The sequence below is a fragment of the Tiliqua scincoides genome, chromosome 8 (genome assembly GCF_035046505.1).
Source record: "Tiliqua scincoides isolate rTilSci1 chromosome 8, rTilSci1.hap2, whole genome shotgun sequence".
Classification (NCBI taxonomy): Eukaryota; Metazoa; Chordata; class Lepidosauria; order Squamata; family Scincidae; genus Tiliqua; species Tiliqua scincoides.
In genome coordinates, this window is record NC_089828.1 from 59,174,265 (window position 1) to 59,192,294 (window position 18,030).

An 18,030-nucleotide genomic window follows, 5' to 3' on the forward strand; every position below is an offset into this window, starting at 1 on the left:
AAAGCCCTATACAGCTTGGGGCCATGATTTCTGAAAACCCATATTCTTCCATACAAACCAAGTCATCCTCTCTGATCATCGGAGAGGGCCCTTTTACAGGTGCCGCCTATGGAGGTGAAGGAGTGATGACAAAGAGTAGGGCCTTCTCCATTGTGGCACCTACTTTATGGAATTCCCTCCCTCCTAGTTTAAGAACCTCTCCTTCCTTGGCAGCCTAAAAACTTTTCTTTTTACACTCACCTTCTGTGTTTCAGGCTTTTAATATGGATATTTAAGGTTTTATGCTGATTGTTTTTACAGCTTGCATTCTTTTTTATGGTCTGCTGCTGGTTTTTAATTATAGTTTAGGCTGTATATTGCTTTTAGATAATTTTTATATTTCTATGACCTGTCGTAAGCTGCTTTGAATGCCAGCAGGATAAAGCAGGATACAAATTTGTAAGCAAGCAAGCAAGCAAATAATCACCCTTTAGAACTATGTGAGCAACTGGTCATCATCACCACTTGTGACACTGAATTGCACAGATTAATTATGCTGCGTTGTGTAAAGCTCATTACACAACTCAACACCTGAAGACAAGTGATGCGGAAGTACATGGCTGCAGCAGACAGGAATGAAGGAGTGATCACTAACTCCAGTGTCTGGGTCTGCCAAGATGCAGGTTGGCATCTTAAGTAGATGTCAGCTGCTCAGCAAGTGGATTGTGACAGCAAAAAATTGGACGTTCTTTTTCAGTCCTTTATTTCAGTAGAGTGCAAAATACAACACTGGTGTGGGCAAAGTTAAAGTGGTGACCATACTTGGCTAATTTATTGCACAATACCGACAAGTGACACATTTTAATACAAAATACAAGTTGTACATTGATAAAAATCACAAAAAACAATTCAAATATAGCATCATCCACCAAGTCCAGCCACCCACTTGAAAACAACAGACAGATTCCTACATTCCTGTCCACAGATGTCTCCATTTTTTGTACAGAAGGCATTGAAAGTCATACTGCAGAGAGACACCACTTGGGTAAAAGAGCTCTGGAGTTCATTTTTATTAAATTTTTAAACAAACCTAGGTAAGGAGTAAGCTTTTTTTTATTGAGTAAAGATATGGGTACAGGAACGAGATGTACATGGGTTGAAGGTAGTACAAAAGGGAAAAAAACATTGGGAATTTGCCGAACTGTAGTTATTAGCATTTTAAATCATCATCAAAAAAACCATTAATTACTACTTTCCTGGTAAGGGGTAAGTTTTATATATACTTAAAGTCTTGTCTCTCTACATCAATAAATATCAGTTTACTTGTACAGGATTGGGGAATTCACACATTCAGGATCACTCTAACTTCCAATAAAAACATCTTGCCTTGCAGATGCAACATCTCTGTGGAATACAGCACTCTGATCTCTGGAGAACGATGCCAATGTATCACAAGGATGACCAGTAGGCATGCTGACCATCTCGCACAGCCTTGAGATCTGGAGCTAAACCACTGAAGAGGGTTCAGTTCCAGATCCTCAACTGGCCTCAGCAAAGTGAACTCGCTTTCCTGAGAAGCTTTTATCCAGGTGCTGTCAACAGTGAAAACTCCTCAAGTAAAAAATCAGGCACAACCGACACTTGTGAAGAGTGGTTATTTCTGAGTTCATTAAGGAGTGTGATCTATGCAGCCTGAATGCTCCACAAGGCAGCCAGACAATAAAACTGCCTCACTTTTTGTTCAGAGAAATGGAAATTAAAATGTCAACAGCCAAAATAATTCACAAAATACAGACTCACAATTAAAGCAGTGATTTCAAAAAGAAAAACCACACACTTCAGGTTTGGACAGCTTACACAGAAGGAATTCAGCCGCCTTCTTCTTCCTTTAATTCTTCAGAGTCACATGTCAGCATCTTTGAGAAGTGCATCATTCCTCTGTTCTGAAATCACAACAAAGTCATGCCACTTGGAGCGGAAGCTGTGTGGAGCGCAGAGCTGCTGCATATTTCAGATACCAGGTGGCAACTACCTTCCTGCTGGAGAACAAGATCTCTGAAAAAGGGGCTGACTGCATGTCCCACTGTGGTGCTGTGAACGTCCCCCTTCTGCAGTGCAGGCTGGCAAGGAGCCAGCATGGGTTTGATGTGCACAGGAACCCTCCGAAACCCCTTTACGTGCACAACGGGGCATTCCTCTGTTGTGCCTGCACTGATACGCTTCCCTCCAGAAAGATATTTCTCTTTTTCTTTTTGAACCAAGAATCTATAAGACAGGTTCCAGTGTGCTACACAGCTAGGAGTGGTGAGACCACCTTCAACGCATAGCAGCTGCACCACAGGACACAGCAGGCCAAGAACAAGGTGCGGGTGATGACCCAGCTTGCTCACATTCTTCCACACCTCTCGTGCAAGAATCTTTACCACCAGGTGATCTTGAACTCATAAATGGGCCGCTTGCAGTAGTAGTGGTTGATCAGGTGCTTGTCACACACGCCGATGCACTGGTGGTCCACAGTGATGCCCCGGCTAGAGAGATCTGTCACTATGCAGTGCAGGAGGTCGTACACGTCCGCCACGGCCTCCCATGGCCCGAAAGACACGTCTACCTCGCAGTGGTGTTCAAAGAGCTTGGTCTCGCCTTCACTCCTCTCAAATCGCAGGGAGTTGAACAGTGGGCACTCGTAGGGCGTGATGGGCATCTCCTCCTTGAAGACACAGACCTTCAGCTTGGCAAAGCGGGCCTTCCTCTGCATGGCACGCAGCTTCGCAATCTCCACAATCCGCTCCAAGTGCTCTGAAGAGCCAAAGAGATGCAACAACTGAAACAATGGAGCAGCTCCACCTTCAACCACTCAAAGGTTTCCTCCTCCCTCCAGTAACTCTGTCCTCTCCCTTGCTGCCACTCGTGCCTGGAACTGCCTCCCAGATCACCTGCGTCAGGCCTCCTTTCTTATGCCCTTCAAGTTCCTCCTTAAAACTCACCTTTTCCACAAAACCTTAGTCCTCCTTCCCTGCTTTAACTAAACTCAAGTACATATGATTGAAACATGGCATATTCTCCCCTGGTTTTCTCTGCCTCCATCCTCCTTTCCTTCCCTTGTGTCTACAGCGTATCAGTATATAGACTGTAAGCCCGTTGGGAGCAAGGACCCATCTTTTCTCTCTTTATACAGTACAATGCATGTGGATGGTGGCACAAAGGCATTCCTCCTGCAATGACAGGGGGGAGGGGGAGATAAAGTATCCCTGTGCCTCAATTCATGTCTATGTTTTTTAAATCCACTCCACCTCTAAACTCATGGCTGGCCCAAGACAGACAAGGGAACAGCATCCAACTCTTAGCACGAATGGTAGTAAACATGCATTACAGTCCACCAGGAAGTTCTCCTGCACCAGCCTCACCATTCTGAGTGGGGCCTGCAGAACAGCTCTCCTCTTGGCAGACTTCAGGCACCAGGGCTTAAGAGCTGCCTAGCTAGATCAGGCTCAAGGGAGGCCCATCCAAGCTGGCATTCTTTTTCACTCAGTGGCCAGGTAGATGCTTCCAGGAAGACTTCAAGGAGGGCTGAAGGCAGGAATCATCCCCCATTATTTGCCTGCCCCCAAGCTGGCATACTGTGGCAGTGGAACTTAGTCACTGAAGCCAACAGCTGCTGCCAACCCCCTCCTCCCCTGTGAATGAGCCTAATCTGTGCTACAGCCATCTATCCATTTCCTGGCACCGAATCCTTTTAGCAAACAACGTGCCTTGTCAAGGACGATCTTCTTTGCCAGTCCCAAGTCTCTTGCCAATCAGTGTCACTGGGCAAGATAGACTGGCAAGTTCCAGTATTATGAGATAGGGAGGAAACTTCTCTCTATCCTTTTTCTTCACATTGTGCATACAAATTGTATGTAAGAAGCCACACACAGAACAGCACAACCAACATGACCTTCCAAACGCCATCCAGAGGACACCATTTGACAGTACTGGATCTGGCCCATTGATGGATCGGACCCTTTTCACTGAAGCCCGTTCTTTGGGGCACTTGCTAACATTGTTCCCATTCCATTCCCAACTACAAGGCACAACCATTCCCAGGCTGTGCATGACCTACGAGGCCAGCCCTGCCACACCCCTGCTGCACTCCAGATTTACCTTTGTAATAGGGCATTAAGCCCAGGAAAGCCTGCCGGACTTTCTCTCCTTTAAGGGGCTGCAGGTCTTCTAGACTGTCTAGTAACGGTCCTATGGAATAATATTGAGCTTCCTTGTAAACTGACCTCACGCGTTCTCTCGGGGGCAAGTCACCAGATCTCAGAAAATTAAGGATGTCACTAAAAAAGGGGAGGGGGAGAGAAAAAAACAGTGAGAGGCAAAACCACTGCCACCTGCTCCCACTTTCTCCTCCCTTTACAAAACAGGCAAATGGCAACACCAACATTCATAGTGCAAGCCTGAATATGGCTACTCGGAAGAAAGTCCCACAAAGATCCTTAGGGCTTACTCCCAGGTAAATCCAGACAGGACTGCTGTCACAATTGAGTCACCCAATAATTGGTATTTTTTAAAGATGTAAATCAACTAAAATGGTGCCATAATTATAGGCAGCAGGTAACATATATAGAAAATATATGAACACCAGTACCCCTAAAAACCGCAGGTGGCAAAAGCACGTACTGTGAGAGAGGTATCCCCCCCCTTCTCTCTCCAACATTCTCCCACACACCCACACCCAGGAAGGAATGTCTCTTCTTAGATAGTGCCTGCAACCACACATGTACACAAAAACGTGCTTTCTCACTCCAAACTATTGCTTTCAGTCATATGCAAATTCAGTTCTCTAAATCCTATATAATTAACCAAGATTTCTTTAATCATGTAAATATGTAAAAATAGATACACAAAATAGGATTTAGATCAACGATCGAATCAGTGTTTCTCAACTGGTGGTACTTGAGGTGGTGTCCGGGGGTAACTGCAGGACCTTCAGACCCCCACCGTCTGGCAGTGAGACCAGCGATGCAACGCGACACAGTGATAGGAGGCTCGGCTCAGCATGCAGATCTCCAGTGTTGACTCTTCGCATGCTCAAAAAAGCCCTCGCATTCACCCTGAGCCTCTTACTGGTGTTTGTCATGTGGCATCTGGCTTCCCAATCCAGAAGTAACTGGTGATGACACCATCACCAGTTACTTTCAGTGGTACTTCCAATAGGTAGACTGTGCAAAGGGGACAAACACTGAGAAATGCTACTCTAGATGTAAAACTCCAACCTTTATTATATATACATTTTCCAAAAAAACTGGCAGAATACAGGCCACCTCCCAGCTCACATTCCTGTCACTGGGTGCAGGTGCCAGAAATAGAAGATGCATTCTGCTCATGCAAAGGTTTTCAGGGATGGAGCTGCTGGTCAGGGTGCTACTCCAGGAACATGACACAATCAAACAGCCCTCCATAATTAGAACAGATATTATGTCATAGAAGCAATGACATCTCAAAGCCCCCCTCCTCCTCCAGGAAGCCTCCTTCACTGGCCTTCTCCAACCACAACTAAGGTTAAGTGTGTGCAACTGAGACACTCGTACCTGCTCATCTCACCTCCATTCCCCTTCCCTCCCCCTCTTGTTTCCCTTGCATAGACAGCTAAGATTATAAGCCCTTGGGGTCAGGGGCCTGTCTTTGCACCATATGCAGTGCCATGCACACTGGAGGCTCTCTATAAAGTCATCTTCTGGTGTACTGCAAGGAATTTTTGAGATGCACTTCTTCGATCAAAGTGGGCAGTAAACTATTTTGAGTTGGAACCTAAAGGGAGTGATCTCAAGGGAAGGGGACTTTTTCAGTTTAGTCTAGAGAAGTCTTGGATATGTGCTTCAGATCTTTAGCCCTGTGCTATTTTAAAATCAGGGATGGAAGCATGAACAAGCCAAGGTCCACTGGAATGGCTGACTTGGCAAGATCAGGATGTTACACATTTATCCCAGACAGGAAAGGCTGAATGTTCAGTTACTAAGGTGCCCTTAAATATTCTTTTTCCAAAGGCAAAAGAAGAACAATCAGTTTGACTAATCAATCCTATTAGTGACCACATGCAGCATAAAGACGGAGCATCTGTCATTTGGCTCTTGAGTGACCCTTTCCGACATTCCATGCAAGAGATGGAAGATCAAGCTGGCATCCTGACATCCCCCAACTGCCTGATGTGGTGCACCAGAGCATAGCAATGATCTTACATAGCTTCCATTTATTTCAGTGGGGCCTGCTGTGTCCCACAGATCAGACCCAACTCTTTCTCACCCACCTGCTCTCAAGAGTGTTCAAAATCCTACCCCGGTCTCTGGAGTTGGAATTGCCCCTATCACCACCATAGGAATACAAGGACAGAACCCGACCCGGTGGGCTGCACAGCATCCTGACCTTCTGAACAAACATTGGATGTGGGGAATCTGACCAGAGGTAGCAGGGAACAACTGAAAATGTCTTAGACACTGTTTTCCAAAACAGTCACACCAAGATTGTCTTGTAGCCTGGATACCAATAATCCAGCTGCAGCTCCACAGGTGTCCACAGCTATTGCACACCTGTTGCTCCCAAGAGCTGGCGTAGCTGGTGCTAAAAGACTGAACTTTAGACTGAAGGATCTCTCCAGACTGGCAGAATGGGCAGCAAAATGGCAGATGCGCTTAACATAAGAACATAAGAACAGCCCCACTGGATCAGGCCATAGGCCCATCTAGTCCAGCTTCCTGTATCTCACAGCGGCCCACCAAATGCCCCAGGGAGCACACCAGATAACAAGAGACCTCGTCCTGGTGCTCTCCCCTACATCTGGCATTCTGACTTAACCCATTCCTAAAATCAGGAGGTTGCGCATACACATCATGGCTTGTACCCCATAATGGATTTTTCCTCCAGAAACTCGTCCAATCCCCTTTTAAAGGCGTCTAGGCTAGACGCCAGCACCACATCCTGTGGCAAGGAGTTCCACAGACCGACCACGCGCTGAGTAAAGAAATATTTTCTTTTGTCTGTCCTAACCCGCCCAACACTCAATTTTAGTGGATGTCCCCTGGTTCTGGTATTATGTGAGAGTGTAAAGAGCATCTCCCTATCCACTCTGTCCATCCCCTGCATAATTTTGTATGTCTCAATCATGTCCCCCCTCAGGCGTCTCTTTTCTAGGCTGAAGAGGCCCAAACGCCGTAGCCTTTCCTCATAAGGAAGGTGCCCCAGCCCCGTAATCATCTTAGTCGCTCTCTTTTGCACCTTTTCCATTTCCACTATGTCTTTTTTGAGATGCGGCGACCAGAACTGGACACAATACTCCAGGTGTGGCCTTACCATCGATTTGTACAACGGCATTATAATACTAACCGTTTTGTTCTCAATACCCTTCCTAATGATCCCAAGCATAGAATTGGCCTTCTTCACTGCCGCCGCACATTGGGTCGACACTTTCATCGACCTGTCCACCACCACCCCAAGATCTCTCTCCTGATCTGTCACAGACAGCTCAGAACCCATCAGCCTATATCTAAAGTTTTGATTTTTTGCCCCAATGTGCATGACTTTACACTTACTGACATTGAAGCGCATCTGCCATTTTGCTGCCCATTCTGCCAGTCTGGAGAGATCCTTCTGGAGCTCCTCACAATCACTTCTGGTCTTTACCACTCGGAAAAGTTTGGTGTCATCTGCAAACTTAGCCACTTCACTGCTCAACCCTGTCTCCAGGTCATTTATGAAGAGGTTGAAAAGCACCGGTCCCAGGACAGATCCTTGGGGCACACCGCTTTTCACCTCTCTCCATTGTGAAAATTGCCCATTGACACCCACTCTCTGCTTCCTGGCCTCCAACCAGTTCTCAATCCAGGAGAGGACCTGTCCTCTAATTCCCTGACTGTGGAGTTTTTTCAGTAGCCCTTGGTGAGGGACCGTGTCAAACGCCTTCTGAAAGTCCAGATATATAATGTCCACGGGTTCTCCCGCATCCACATGCCTGTTGACCTTTTCAAAGAATTCTATAAGGTTTGTGAGGCAAGACTTACCCTTACAGAAGCCATGCTGACTCTCCCTCAGCAAGGCCTGTTCGTCTATGTGTTTTGAGATCCTATCTTTGATGAGGCATTCCACCATCTTACCCGGTATAGATGTTAGGCTGACCGGCCTATAGTTTCCCGGGTCCCCCCTCTTTCCCTTTTTAAAAATAGGCGTGACATTTGCTATCCTCCAATCTTCTGGTACTGTGGCCGTTTTGAGGGACAAGTTGCATACCTTAGTCAAGAGATCTGCAACTTCATTCTTCAATTCCTTAATAACCCTTGGGTGGATGCCATCAGGGCCCGGTGACTTATTGATCTTTAATTTATCAATGAGGTCTGAAACATCTTCTCTTTTAACCTCTATCTGACTTAACTCCTCGGTTAGGAGGGCGGGTTTCCTGCTTCTAACATATTTGAAGAAGCTTTTATTATTCCCCTTAATGTTGCTGGCCATGCGTTCCTCATAGTCTCGCTTGGCCTCCCCTATCACCTTCTTACATTTCTTTTGCCACAGTTTATGTTCCTTTTTATTCTCTTCATTAGGGCAAGACTTCCATTTACGGAAGGAAGCTTCCTTGCCCTTCACAGCCTCTCTAACTTGGCTGGTTAGCCATGCGGGCACTCTCCTGGATTTAGTGGAACCCTTCTTTCTTTGCGGTATACACCTCTGCTGGGCCTCTATTACTGTTGTTTTAAGCAGCCTCCATGCACTCTGGAGAGACTGGACCCTTTTTACCCTCCCTTTCAACCTCCTTCTAACCAGCCTCCTCATTTGAGGGAAGTCCGCCCGTCGGAAGTCAAGGGTTTTTGTTAGAGATTTGCCTGGTATTCTTCCCCCAACGTGCATGTCAAAACGGATCGCAGCATGATCACTGTTCCCCAATGGCTCAGTAACGTTTACATCTCTAACCAGGTCCTGCGTACCGCACAAAATTAAATCCAGAGTCACCTGTCCTCTGGTGGGCTCCGTGACTAGCTGATCTAAGCCACAGTCATTTAGCACGTCAAGAAATCCGGTATCCTTATCGTGACCAGAACACAAATTGACCCAGTCAATATGAGGATAATTGAAGTCCCCCATGATTACAACCCTGTCCTTCCTTGTCACCTCCCTGATCTGTTTCCTCATTTCAAGGTCCCCATCAGATTTCTGGTCTGGAGGACGATAGCACACCCCCAGTATTACATCGCTGCTCAAGCCTGGTAATTGTCAGTAAGTGTAAAGTCATGCACATTGGGGCAAAAAATCAAAACTTTAGATATAGGCTGATGGGTTCTGAGCTGTCTGTGACAGATCAGGAGAGAGATCTTGGGGTGGTGGTGGACAGGTCGATGAAAGTGTCGACCCAATGTGCGGTGGCAGTGAAGAAGGCCAATTCTATGCTTGGGATCATTAGGAAGGGTATTGAGAACAAAACGGCTAGTATTATAATGCCGTTGTACAAATCGATGGTAAGGCCACACCTGGAGTATTGTGTCCAGTTCTGGTCGCCGCATCTCAAAAAAGACATAGTGGAAATGGAAAAGGTGCAAAAGAGAGCGACTAAGATGATTACGGGGCTGGGGCACCTTCCTTATGAGGAAAGGCTACGGCGTTTGGGCCTCTTCAGCCTAGAAAAGAGACGCCTGAGGGGGGACATGATTGAGACATACAAAATTATGCAGGGGATGGACAGAGTGGATAGGGAGATGCTCTTTACACTCTCACATAATACCAGAACCAGGGGACATCCACTAAAATTGAGTGTTGGGCGGGTTAGGACAGACAAAAGAAAATATTTCTTTACTCAGCGCGTGGTCGGTCTGTGGAACTCCTTGCCACAGGATGTGGTGCTGGCGTCTAGCCTAGACGCCTTTAAAAGGGGATTGGACGAGTTTCTGGAGGAAAAATCCATTATGGGGTACAAGCCATGATGTGTATGCGCAACCTCCTGATTTTAGGAATGGGTTAAGTCAGAATGCCAGATGTAGGGGAGAGCACCAGGATGAGGTCTCTTGTTATCTGGTGTGCTCCCTGGGGCATTTGGTGGGCCGCTGTGAGATACAGGAAGCTGGACTAGATGGGCCTATGGCCTGAGCCAGTGGGGCTGTTCTTATGTTCTTATGTTAACTGCAAACCGGGAGCCCTCTCTCACTAGGGCTCTGCCTCTGCCCTCGATTCTCACTAGGTGGCCTTCTGCAAGCCACTTCCTCTCAGCAGCATTCCTTGTAAGTTGCGCTGCCCTGCAGTTAGTATGGAAGCCCCACGTTGCTGAATGATGCCACCGTGCACCGCCCGCAGCTCCCCGGCCACAGCTCTCAAAAGGCACTGCACAATCAGAAAAAACTAGAGGGAAAACTGCCTCTCAGTCTCTGTCTTCTCCACCACCATTGTAGGGACTCCATCAGGACGATACATGTGAAGTGCTTGGCACACTTAAAATGCACCTTGTAACTGCTAAGTATAATAATTACGACTGGCGTGACAGTGGAAGGAAGCTGTGGATTGTACATCCTACATTGTGTACCCCTCTCTTGTGCTCCCACATGGATTTTTTTTGGGGGGGGGGTAAGGTTGCCTACATGCTAAGAACACATACCCAAAGAATGATCCATCTCGGTCAATAAAATATCTGCCTTCTGCATCCGTTGGAATATAATGTCGGCCGCTAAACATGGCTGAGAGCATAGTGTCCTCATAACGTCTCAGTGTTGAGAGTCTGGTGGTGAAATGCATGCCTCCGACATTCAGCGGAACCACTTCCGGGAACTGGAAAGAATAAACAAATCTTAAAGGCTTATAAGAGCATTCACACCCTTCTGCACAGTGCAGAGAAAGAAGGTTGTGTCACTCCCTCTGAATAAGGAACTCAGGGCCATCCAATGAAACAGACTGGCAGGAGATTTGGGATGGAGAAAGGAAAGGGCTCCTTCACAGGGACTGAAATTTATTTATAACCTTTGCTACCATAAGATGCAGCAATGGCCAAGAGCAAAGAAGGATCAACACAAATTAGACAAAATTCTAATGGAGGAGGACAGGCCATCAGTGGCTATTAGCTATAACAAAAAGATGGAATTGCCATGCTCAGTGGCAGTCTACCTTTGACATCTACAAGATGAAGAGGACAAAGAACAGGGGAGGGTTCCTGCTTCATACCCAATGTGTGACCTTCCCGGAGGCATCCATTAGGCTGCTGTGGGAAACAGAATGCTGGACTTGGGTCTGATCCAGCAGGGAAGTGCTTCTGTTCATGCCACTGCTCCAAATTCAGCAGCAATCTTGCAGAAAAGGCAGGGGCGAGATGGGGACTGTCAGGACTCAGGGAAAGGTGTCTGAACAGAATCAGAGAGGTTGGGAGATCACAAGATAAGCAGCCCAGCCAGTTCATTGCCCTCCCCTTCCCCTGCTGGCTTCCCTGTGTTGACCTGCAGACTGTACATCCCTTGGGGCAGCTATCTCTCTTTGGACCACTCACCTGCTGCGGAAGGAGGGCCAAGGAGTGCTCTGCCTGGGTGGCCGTCGGTGTGGCCGGCTCCTGGAAGTCATCCTCTGCATCCGAGCTCGACATGGCATCGGCTGGGCGGCCGGACACTTTGTTCTGACCTGTGACTACAACCATCCCTCTGGCTCTGGTCACCCGGAGTGCTGGACAGGCAGCCGTGGCAAAGCTACAGAGGAGACAGGGGCCATCATTCACCTGGCACCCTCCTCTACCAAGCGCATGTGGCCGCAGGGCAGCAGGCACCCAGAGATGCTCGCCCAGCTCCACGCCAATTGTTTACAAGTGTCATCGCTGTGCTCGGGAAGTGAGTCACAACGAGGATGGTGATTATATCTGCTGTTCGTCAGAAGCACAGAGGGACCCGAGCTGGGAGGGATGCCTCGCCTGCTTGCCAGATTTCATAGTCTCGTGGAGGAGGTTTGCATTTTGTGCTGAACTGGCTCAACCAGCTTTCGGCAACAGAGCTGTCATTTGCTGGCTGAAATCTGATTAGCAGCCAGAGACACCTGCAGCAGAACAGCCATTGGCAATATCCGCAGCACTCGCCCAAGCCACACGCTGACTGGCCGCCGGCCACACTCAGCCACTCCCCAGCGTGGGGGTTCCCCAAACAGACAGAAAGAAGCATCAGTTCACTCCACTGCCACCACTGGCAGCTCACAGAACTCATCCAGCATTATTAACAACAACTAAACAGCTCAGTTAAGACACAAGGACAGTGACGGGAAACAAGCTTTGGCAGCAGCCTCACACAGAGCCTCCAAAATTCATTTCAGCCGCTGATTCAATTATTAATGGGGAGGGGAACAGTTGTAAAGTTTGCTTCACCTGGGTTCTGATGCACACGCAGAGATCACTGGAGCTCAGGCTCATTTCATTACCAAGACAACCCAGCACACCATGGAGCAGAACATCAACACTACAAGCTGCCAGCACTGGAATAAATGTCAAAGGTGTTTATTAGTGCTGGTTGTTTTTGCATCTGGTTTTTAATTTTGTATTACTATTACACAAGTATTGGCTGTTATACAAAGAAGCTGTTTGCAATGTTAAGAATTTTGCAAGCCACCTGGGGTGGCTTCTGCAATCTGGCACCTGGGGGGCCCTGGAAACTGAGGTGGGGGGGGAGAGGCAGGCTACAAGTACATATTTTAAATAGATTAAAAAAAAGAAGTCTGCCCAAACGGAAATGAAAGAAAGCCTCCTTTAAGCAGGGTTTTTTTCTCCATTTCTTTAGAACAGACAGGGCCAACTGGATGGCTTCATGGCCCAGATGAAGACCCCAAAACAAATCTATCTTGGTCCACAGTCTTAATCAAAAACATGTGTGCCCCTGTTGTCAGCCTTAAATAAAATAATGGTTTCCAAGCTGGACGGGATCAAGACTGTCCAGCTGCATGTTAACCTTGCCACTCGGAGTTTTTTTTGTACACTGTCTCAGCTGCTCATACTTCCCTCCTTCAAGTCCCACCCTAAAACCCAGGGAAGCCTCTGGCACTTTCCCTGAGTCTCCAACCTTTAGGACATGTACATGAAGAAAACTGCATACTCTTCAACCATCAACTCTGTCGCCAGTCCCCACCCTTCAGCAGTTATCTCTCTTGTAGCCTTAGCTAGATTGTGAGCCTCGTGGGGCAAAGACCTGGCTATTAGAAAATGCCATGCACACAGATTGTGTAACAACAACAATGATGAGCTCCCTAAGTGTGAAGCCACAAAACTCACAGCTCTTGCAAGGGGGATTGTCTGAATCTTGGACCTCTGTCCAGCAAAGACTACCTCCCCCACCCTCCATTAGGAATACAGAAGTATCCCAGTTCTTGTCTCAAGATTAACCAAGATGTATTTACAAACAATAAAAAACTGCATCATAGCCCAGAGAGCATTACAGATTCAAAACACATATTTTTTTTAAAAAGTAGCTAGCATGGTGGACCACTGTCCTGGCTTCAACATTTTACAAGTTGGATCCCAACATCACAGAGCAGCAGGCACAAACCACTGTAATAGAGCAACCTGGCCACTAGTGGCATCCCTACAGAAAGCATATACTTTAATAGACAAGAAGTACCAGAATTGTGGGAAGCTGCTGTATTTCACACACCCCATCACCATCAAGCCATATTCTCTTCTCCGTCCCTCACCACTTGCTCAACCCCCAGCTCTGTTTCTGCCAATCAGAATAAACTATACTGTACTTATTTTTGGCAGGTTTACACAACCTTCATCTGTTCTAGACACTAAACTAGAACACTCAGGGCAGGCATGGGATTGACACTTGTGGCAAACCATCATTCTAAATTGAGCATGAGATCACTTTGTCTCATCTAATTGATCCCATTACACAGGAAGACAGTCTCCCAATTTGCAAAATTGCTTACTGACTAAGAAGATTTCCTTGTAACTCCTTAACCAGCACTTTGCCCCCCGTCCACATGACTGGATAGATCCATTCCAACCAGATTTCCTTCATGCTGCAGGAATGCTGACACATGGCTTCCCCAATGTGAATACTCTGGCTCAGCCCAGAAGGAGGAATTGTACTCACAGAGCAGACAATCTGCAATCCAAAACACACTTACTAGAGAGTAAGCCCCACTGAACACAATGAGACTTACTTCTGAGTAAACAAGTTTAGGATTATGCTGTAAACCTTTCTGCTAATTTGGAAAAACAGATGCCTCCACAATTTCCTCTTCTCTTCTTCTTTTTTCAGAAAAGCTGGAAAGACAGCTACTATTATCCACCCTCATTCAGCCGGATAGGCTGGGCTAAAAAAATACATAAGTAATATATAAATTCATATACAGACAAAGCAATCCATTGTTTTTCCATCTCTATGAAGGAGCACAGAAGGTCAGCTGTTGGGGCCTCTTCTGGAGAACCAGAGTACACCCAGGGGCTTTGCTGGTGCTGGGCAACAAACTACCTGCCAGGCTGCCTCTTCCTCCTCCTATAGGGACGGGAGGGGGGAAACAGACTTCCTTCCTCCCCCACTGCCTTCCAGGGAGCCCAGACCATAACACCGCCTTCTCTTGCTTGCCCACAGGGGCTTGGGCGCAGGTGCACCATCAAGAAGATGCCCGAAGAGGGAGAGAGCCACTAACACAAGCCAGACTGGGTACCTGTCTATGACAGGATGTGTGGAAGCTGTGGCTGCACCTGATGTGCAGCTGCTGAGCTGCAGGGTGCACTATTGATGGGAGCCCAACCTGAGGATGGAGGAGAGGCCATCTCTCCCTCTCTCTCCATGCACGTCAGCAGCGAACCCAGAGGTGTAACCAGAAGCCCGGTGTCCAGGGCAGTGATGTCATGATGTCACATGACTTTGTGACATCACTTCTGGGTCTCCCCAGAGGAGGAGCTGCAGGCAGCCTCATGTCCCCCCATTCCTTCTCGTGTGGAGGCTCTGAAAGGGAAGCAGTGACATCATAGCAGCTTCACTGTCTAAAGGCTCCGAAAGGGGAGCCTCTACAGGAGACAGCATGGGGGGTATGACACCGCACACACCTCCTCCTCTGGGGAGAACCCCAAAAGTGACATCACAATCTCATGTGACATCATCCTAGTGCCCTGCCCTAAGGGGCGGTTATGTCATGTCACAACATTGTGATGTCACTTTAGGGCAGTGACATCATAGTGACATCACTGCCCAAAGGCTCTGAAAGGGGAGCCCACAGGAGGAGGAATGGGGGGCACAAAGTGACTGCCTTGCATGTTGCCCCCCTCTGCCCCCGCACAGCACCCCAGCAGATGCGCCTCAGGCTCCGCCCTAGTTCCACCTGAGCTCACCTGTGGCAAGGTGTGGCCTGGCAGTGGGCGGGGCCTTTCTCCTCCTCTAGAGGAGGCGGGGCAAACACACCAGCTAGCGCTCTCCCTCCCTCACAGCAGCGCCTTCAAGGGCCACGGTAGAGGCGTGGCCAAGTGGGCGTGGCCAGACAGGTGCTTTGGCCCCGCCCTCCGTCTCCTCAGCAGCCTCTCCTCAGCCGGGCCTCGACCTTCCCTGCCTCGCTTCGCCTCCCCCCCCGCGCAGGGTCTCCCCTGAGGGTGCCCGACGCCCTCACCTCACGCGAGGCCGGGCCGCTCCCGCGTCATCCTTCGTGCCCTCCTCACGCGCGCAGCCGCGACCGCCCCCTCCCCCCGCAGCCGCGACCATCCGGGCATTTGAGGGGCCGCGGGGGAAGGAGGGGTCGGTGGGCGGGGCCTCCGTCGCCACGGCAACGGCCCAGCCAGGGTGAGGCCTGGCCTGACTGCGGCCTTCGCCTCCTCCCTGCGGGCAGAGACCTCCAGGAGGGGCCTGTGCAGGCTCGCCTGGAAGGAGGCCGGCGGCTGTGGCGGGACTGGCTTCTGAGGAGAAGCAGGAACGGGGGAGGCGCTGCCTGCCAGCGCTCTTCAGGGAGGGCCCTGCGAAGGCGGTGGCGGGCTGGCAGTGCACAGTGGAACTGAGGGGGCCGAGCACCAGGGCTCCCACACGCCTCGAGCACCAGGCCTCGCACACGCCTCACCACAGCGTGCAAGGAACGCAGAGCACCAGGCCTCGCACACGCCTCACCGCAGGGTGCAAGGGACGCAGAGCACCAGGCCTCGCACACGCCTCACCGCAGCGTGCAAGGGACGCAGAGCACCAGGCCTCGCACACGCCTCACCGCAGCGTGCAAGGGACGCAGAGCACCAGGCCTCGCACACACCTCACCACAGCGTGCAAGGGACGCAGAGCACCAGGCCTTGCACACGCCTCACCGCAGGGTGCAAGCAGCCCCCCTCCGTTCCAGGCGACGAAAGCACTGCCTCCGTTTTGCTCTATTATTATTAACAGGACTTCTATACCGCTTTTTAACCCAAAAAATCTCACCAAGTGGTTTGCAGACAAATCAATAATTTGAGGCTCCCTGTCCCAAAAGGGCTCGCAGGAGAACATGTCAGACAGCCTCCAGAAAGGGCACTGCTGGGGAGGAGGGCAGTTCCTCTCGCCTGCAAAATGAGAGGAGCACCCGCCTGCCAGCACCTCTTACCCCGTGAGCAGGGCAGGCAGCTGGCCTGTCTAGCTGCCTGAGACAGCAGCACTACGGACCCTAAGACAGGGAACCAAAGCTCATAATGGCAGTGCCCCCTATGAAACCTAGCCGAAGACCCAGCCTCTTCTGCACTCAATCACTGTGACTTTAAAAGAGGACTAATTGCATGACAGAGGCCTCTCAAGAGCAAAGACAGCCATACCTCTGTCATGATAGCAAAATGAAGCCTCCATGTTCAGGAGCAGGCCCTCTGAATACCAGTTGCTGAGGGGCCACAGAGCTGCTGCCTTCACATCCTGCTAGTGGGCTTCTTGGCTGACCACTGTTGGAAAGGGAACACTGGGTCAGATGGCCCACCCTGGCCTGATCCAGCAGGGACCATCCTCAGACACTCATATCCTACCTCTCTGGTTGCCTGTTCTGGAAACTTTAGTGGCTCAGAATGACTCTGAAAGGGAGGGGGTGGGCTGCTTGCACACCACAGTGAGGCACTGTGCAAAACTTAGTGCTTTGCACCCTCTCTAGCTGCCCCACTTTCAGTCCACACATCTTCCAGTCTCAGGTTTGAGGGTAAATTCCCTGCTTTTCCAAGTGCTGTTCTGTTTACCGGAGGGGGGGAGGGGGAGAGAGGAGGAGTAATTGTCCCTCTTCACCCCAGTGCAGTGTCTTTTCTAGTGGCTGTTTGCTGGAGTTCCTTCTGCCTCTTTCTAGATTGTGAGCCCTTCTGGGAAAGGGAGCCATGGGGTTGTTTGATTTTCTCTCAATAACACTTTGTGAACATTTGTTGTTGTTGAAAAGCACTATATAAATACTCTCAATAATCATTTACCACTCTGTGGCAGTTAAAAAAGCATTTTCTGTTCCCTCAGGTGCCCAGTCTTTGTCAGTAGAGTATTGCTGTGTGTCTATTTCAGAGTATAATCATATTTTAAGCAGGTTTTGGAAGTGATCAGATTAAGTTCCCATTTTCTCTCACAGCCCTCAGTAAAAACAAAAGTGGGGAGAGAGATGATCACAAGTCATTGTGATCACAGAAGTCACTATTGAAGAAAGACCCTGGACCCCATGCCCTTTGGGGCATCTGGCTCATCACCCTGCCTGTCATCACTTAGCCCTAGAAGGAAGCTCCTACACATCACTCATAGTGGGCATAGATGCACACTCCCTCTTTGGCAACTAACAGTACTGGTCTCTGAACACGGAGGCTCCACTGTAGCTGGTTGGCCAGGATGTGCCATTGAGAACCTTCCTGTTTCTTCCAAGGGCCACTAAGTTGCAGCTATTATCCTCCACCCCTTCCCTTATCCTTCCACTTAGCCCCAGTTCAGGGCAAAACTGGAGCTGTAGAGGGGAGAGGCAACAGAAGGAAACAGACTCCATGGCAGCACTGCAGCAAGAAGGACTGGGAAGAGCTTTGCACTTCAGCTTTGCATTGCTCCGTCTCCTCTGTTGGTTATGCTTAGAAGTGACCAGATGAACTTCAATGTATTGCTGCCACAGGAAGCCATATCGCCAATGCAC

General features: G+C 49.1%; 1 protein-coding gene across 3 annotated transcripts; it reads right to left on the reverse strand.

The window, feature by feature from the left end:
• Positions 1 to 725: 725 nt before the first annotated feature.
• Positions 726 to 15,749, reverse strand: KCTD7 (potassium channel tetramerization domain containing 7). 3 transcript variants are annotated; one of them, XM_066634906.1, is made up of 7 exons: positions 15,559 to 15,749; positions 14,113 to 14,265; positions 12,323 to 12,429; positions 11,468 to 11,660; positions 10,589 to 10,758; positions 4,120 to 4,298; positions 726 to 2,775 (listed from the first exon to the last, which is right to left on the reverse strand). In XM_066634906.1, the coding sequence occupies exons 4-7, from the start codon at positions 11,609 to 11,611 to the stop codon at positions 2,399 to 2,401; spliced, it is 870 nt and encodes a 289-aa protein (XP_066491003.1). In that variant the 5' UTR covers positions 11,612 to 11,660; positions 12,323 to 12,429; positions 14,113 to 14,265; positions 15,559 to 15,749; the 3' UTR covers positions 726 to 2,398. The 3 variants fall into 3 exon arrangements, with proteins under 3 accessions (XP_066491003.1, XP_066491002.1, XP_066491004.1); XM_066634905.1 differs by lacking the exon at positions 14,113 to 14,265; XM_066634907.1 differs by lacking the exons at positions 14,113 to 14,265; positions 15,559 to 15,749 and adding an exon at positions 15,287 to 15,547.
• Between the last annotated feature and the right edge of the window lie 2,281 nt (positions 15,750 to 18,030).

What these genes read in the sequence shown, in the direction of transcription:
- KCTD7 (XM_066634905.1), bottom strand. Translation starts at nt 11,611, where the DNA reads ATGGTTGTAGTCACAGGTCAGAACAAAGTGTCCGGCCGCCCAGCCGAT. An exon ending in TGGCCCTCCTTCCGCAGCAG is followed by an intron (nt 10,759 to 11,467) that starts GTGAGTGGTCCA and finishes TATTCTTTCCAG; the next exon opens with TTCCCGGAAGTGGTTCCGCT. An exon ending in CTTAATGCCCTATTACAAAG is followed by an intron (nt 2,776 to 4,119) that starts GTAAATCTGGAG and finishes TTGGCTCTTCAG; the next exon opens with AGCACTTGGAGCGGATTGTG.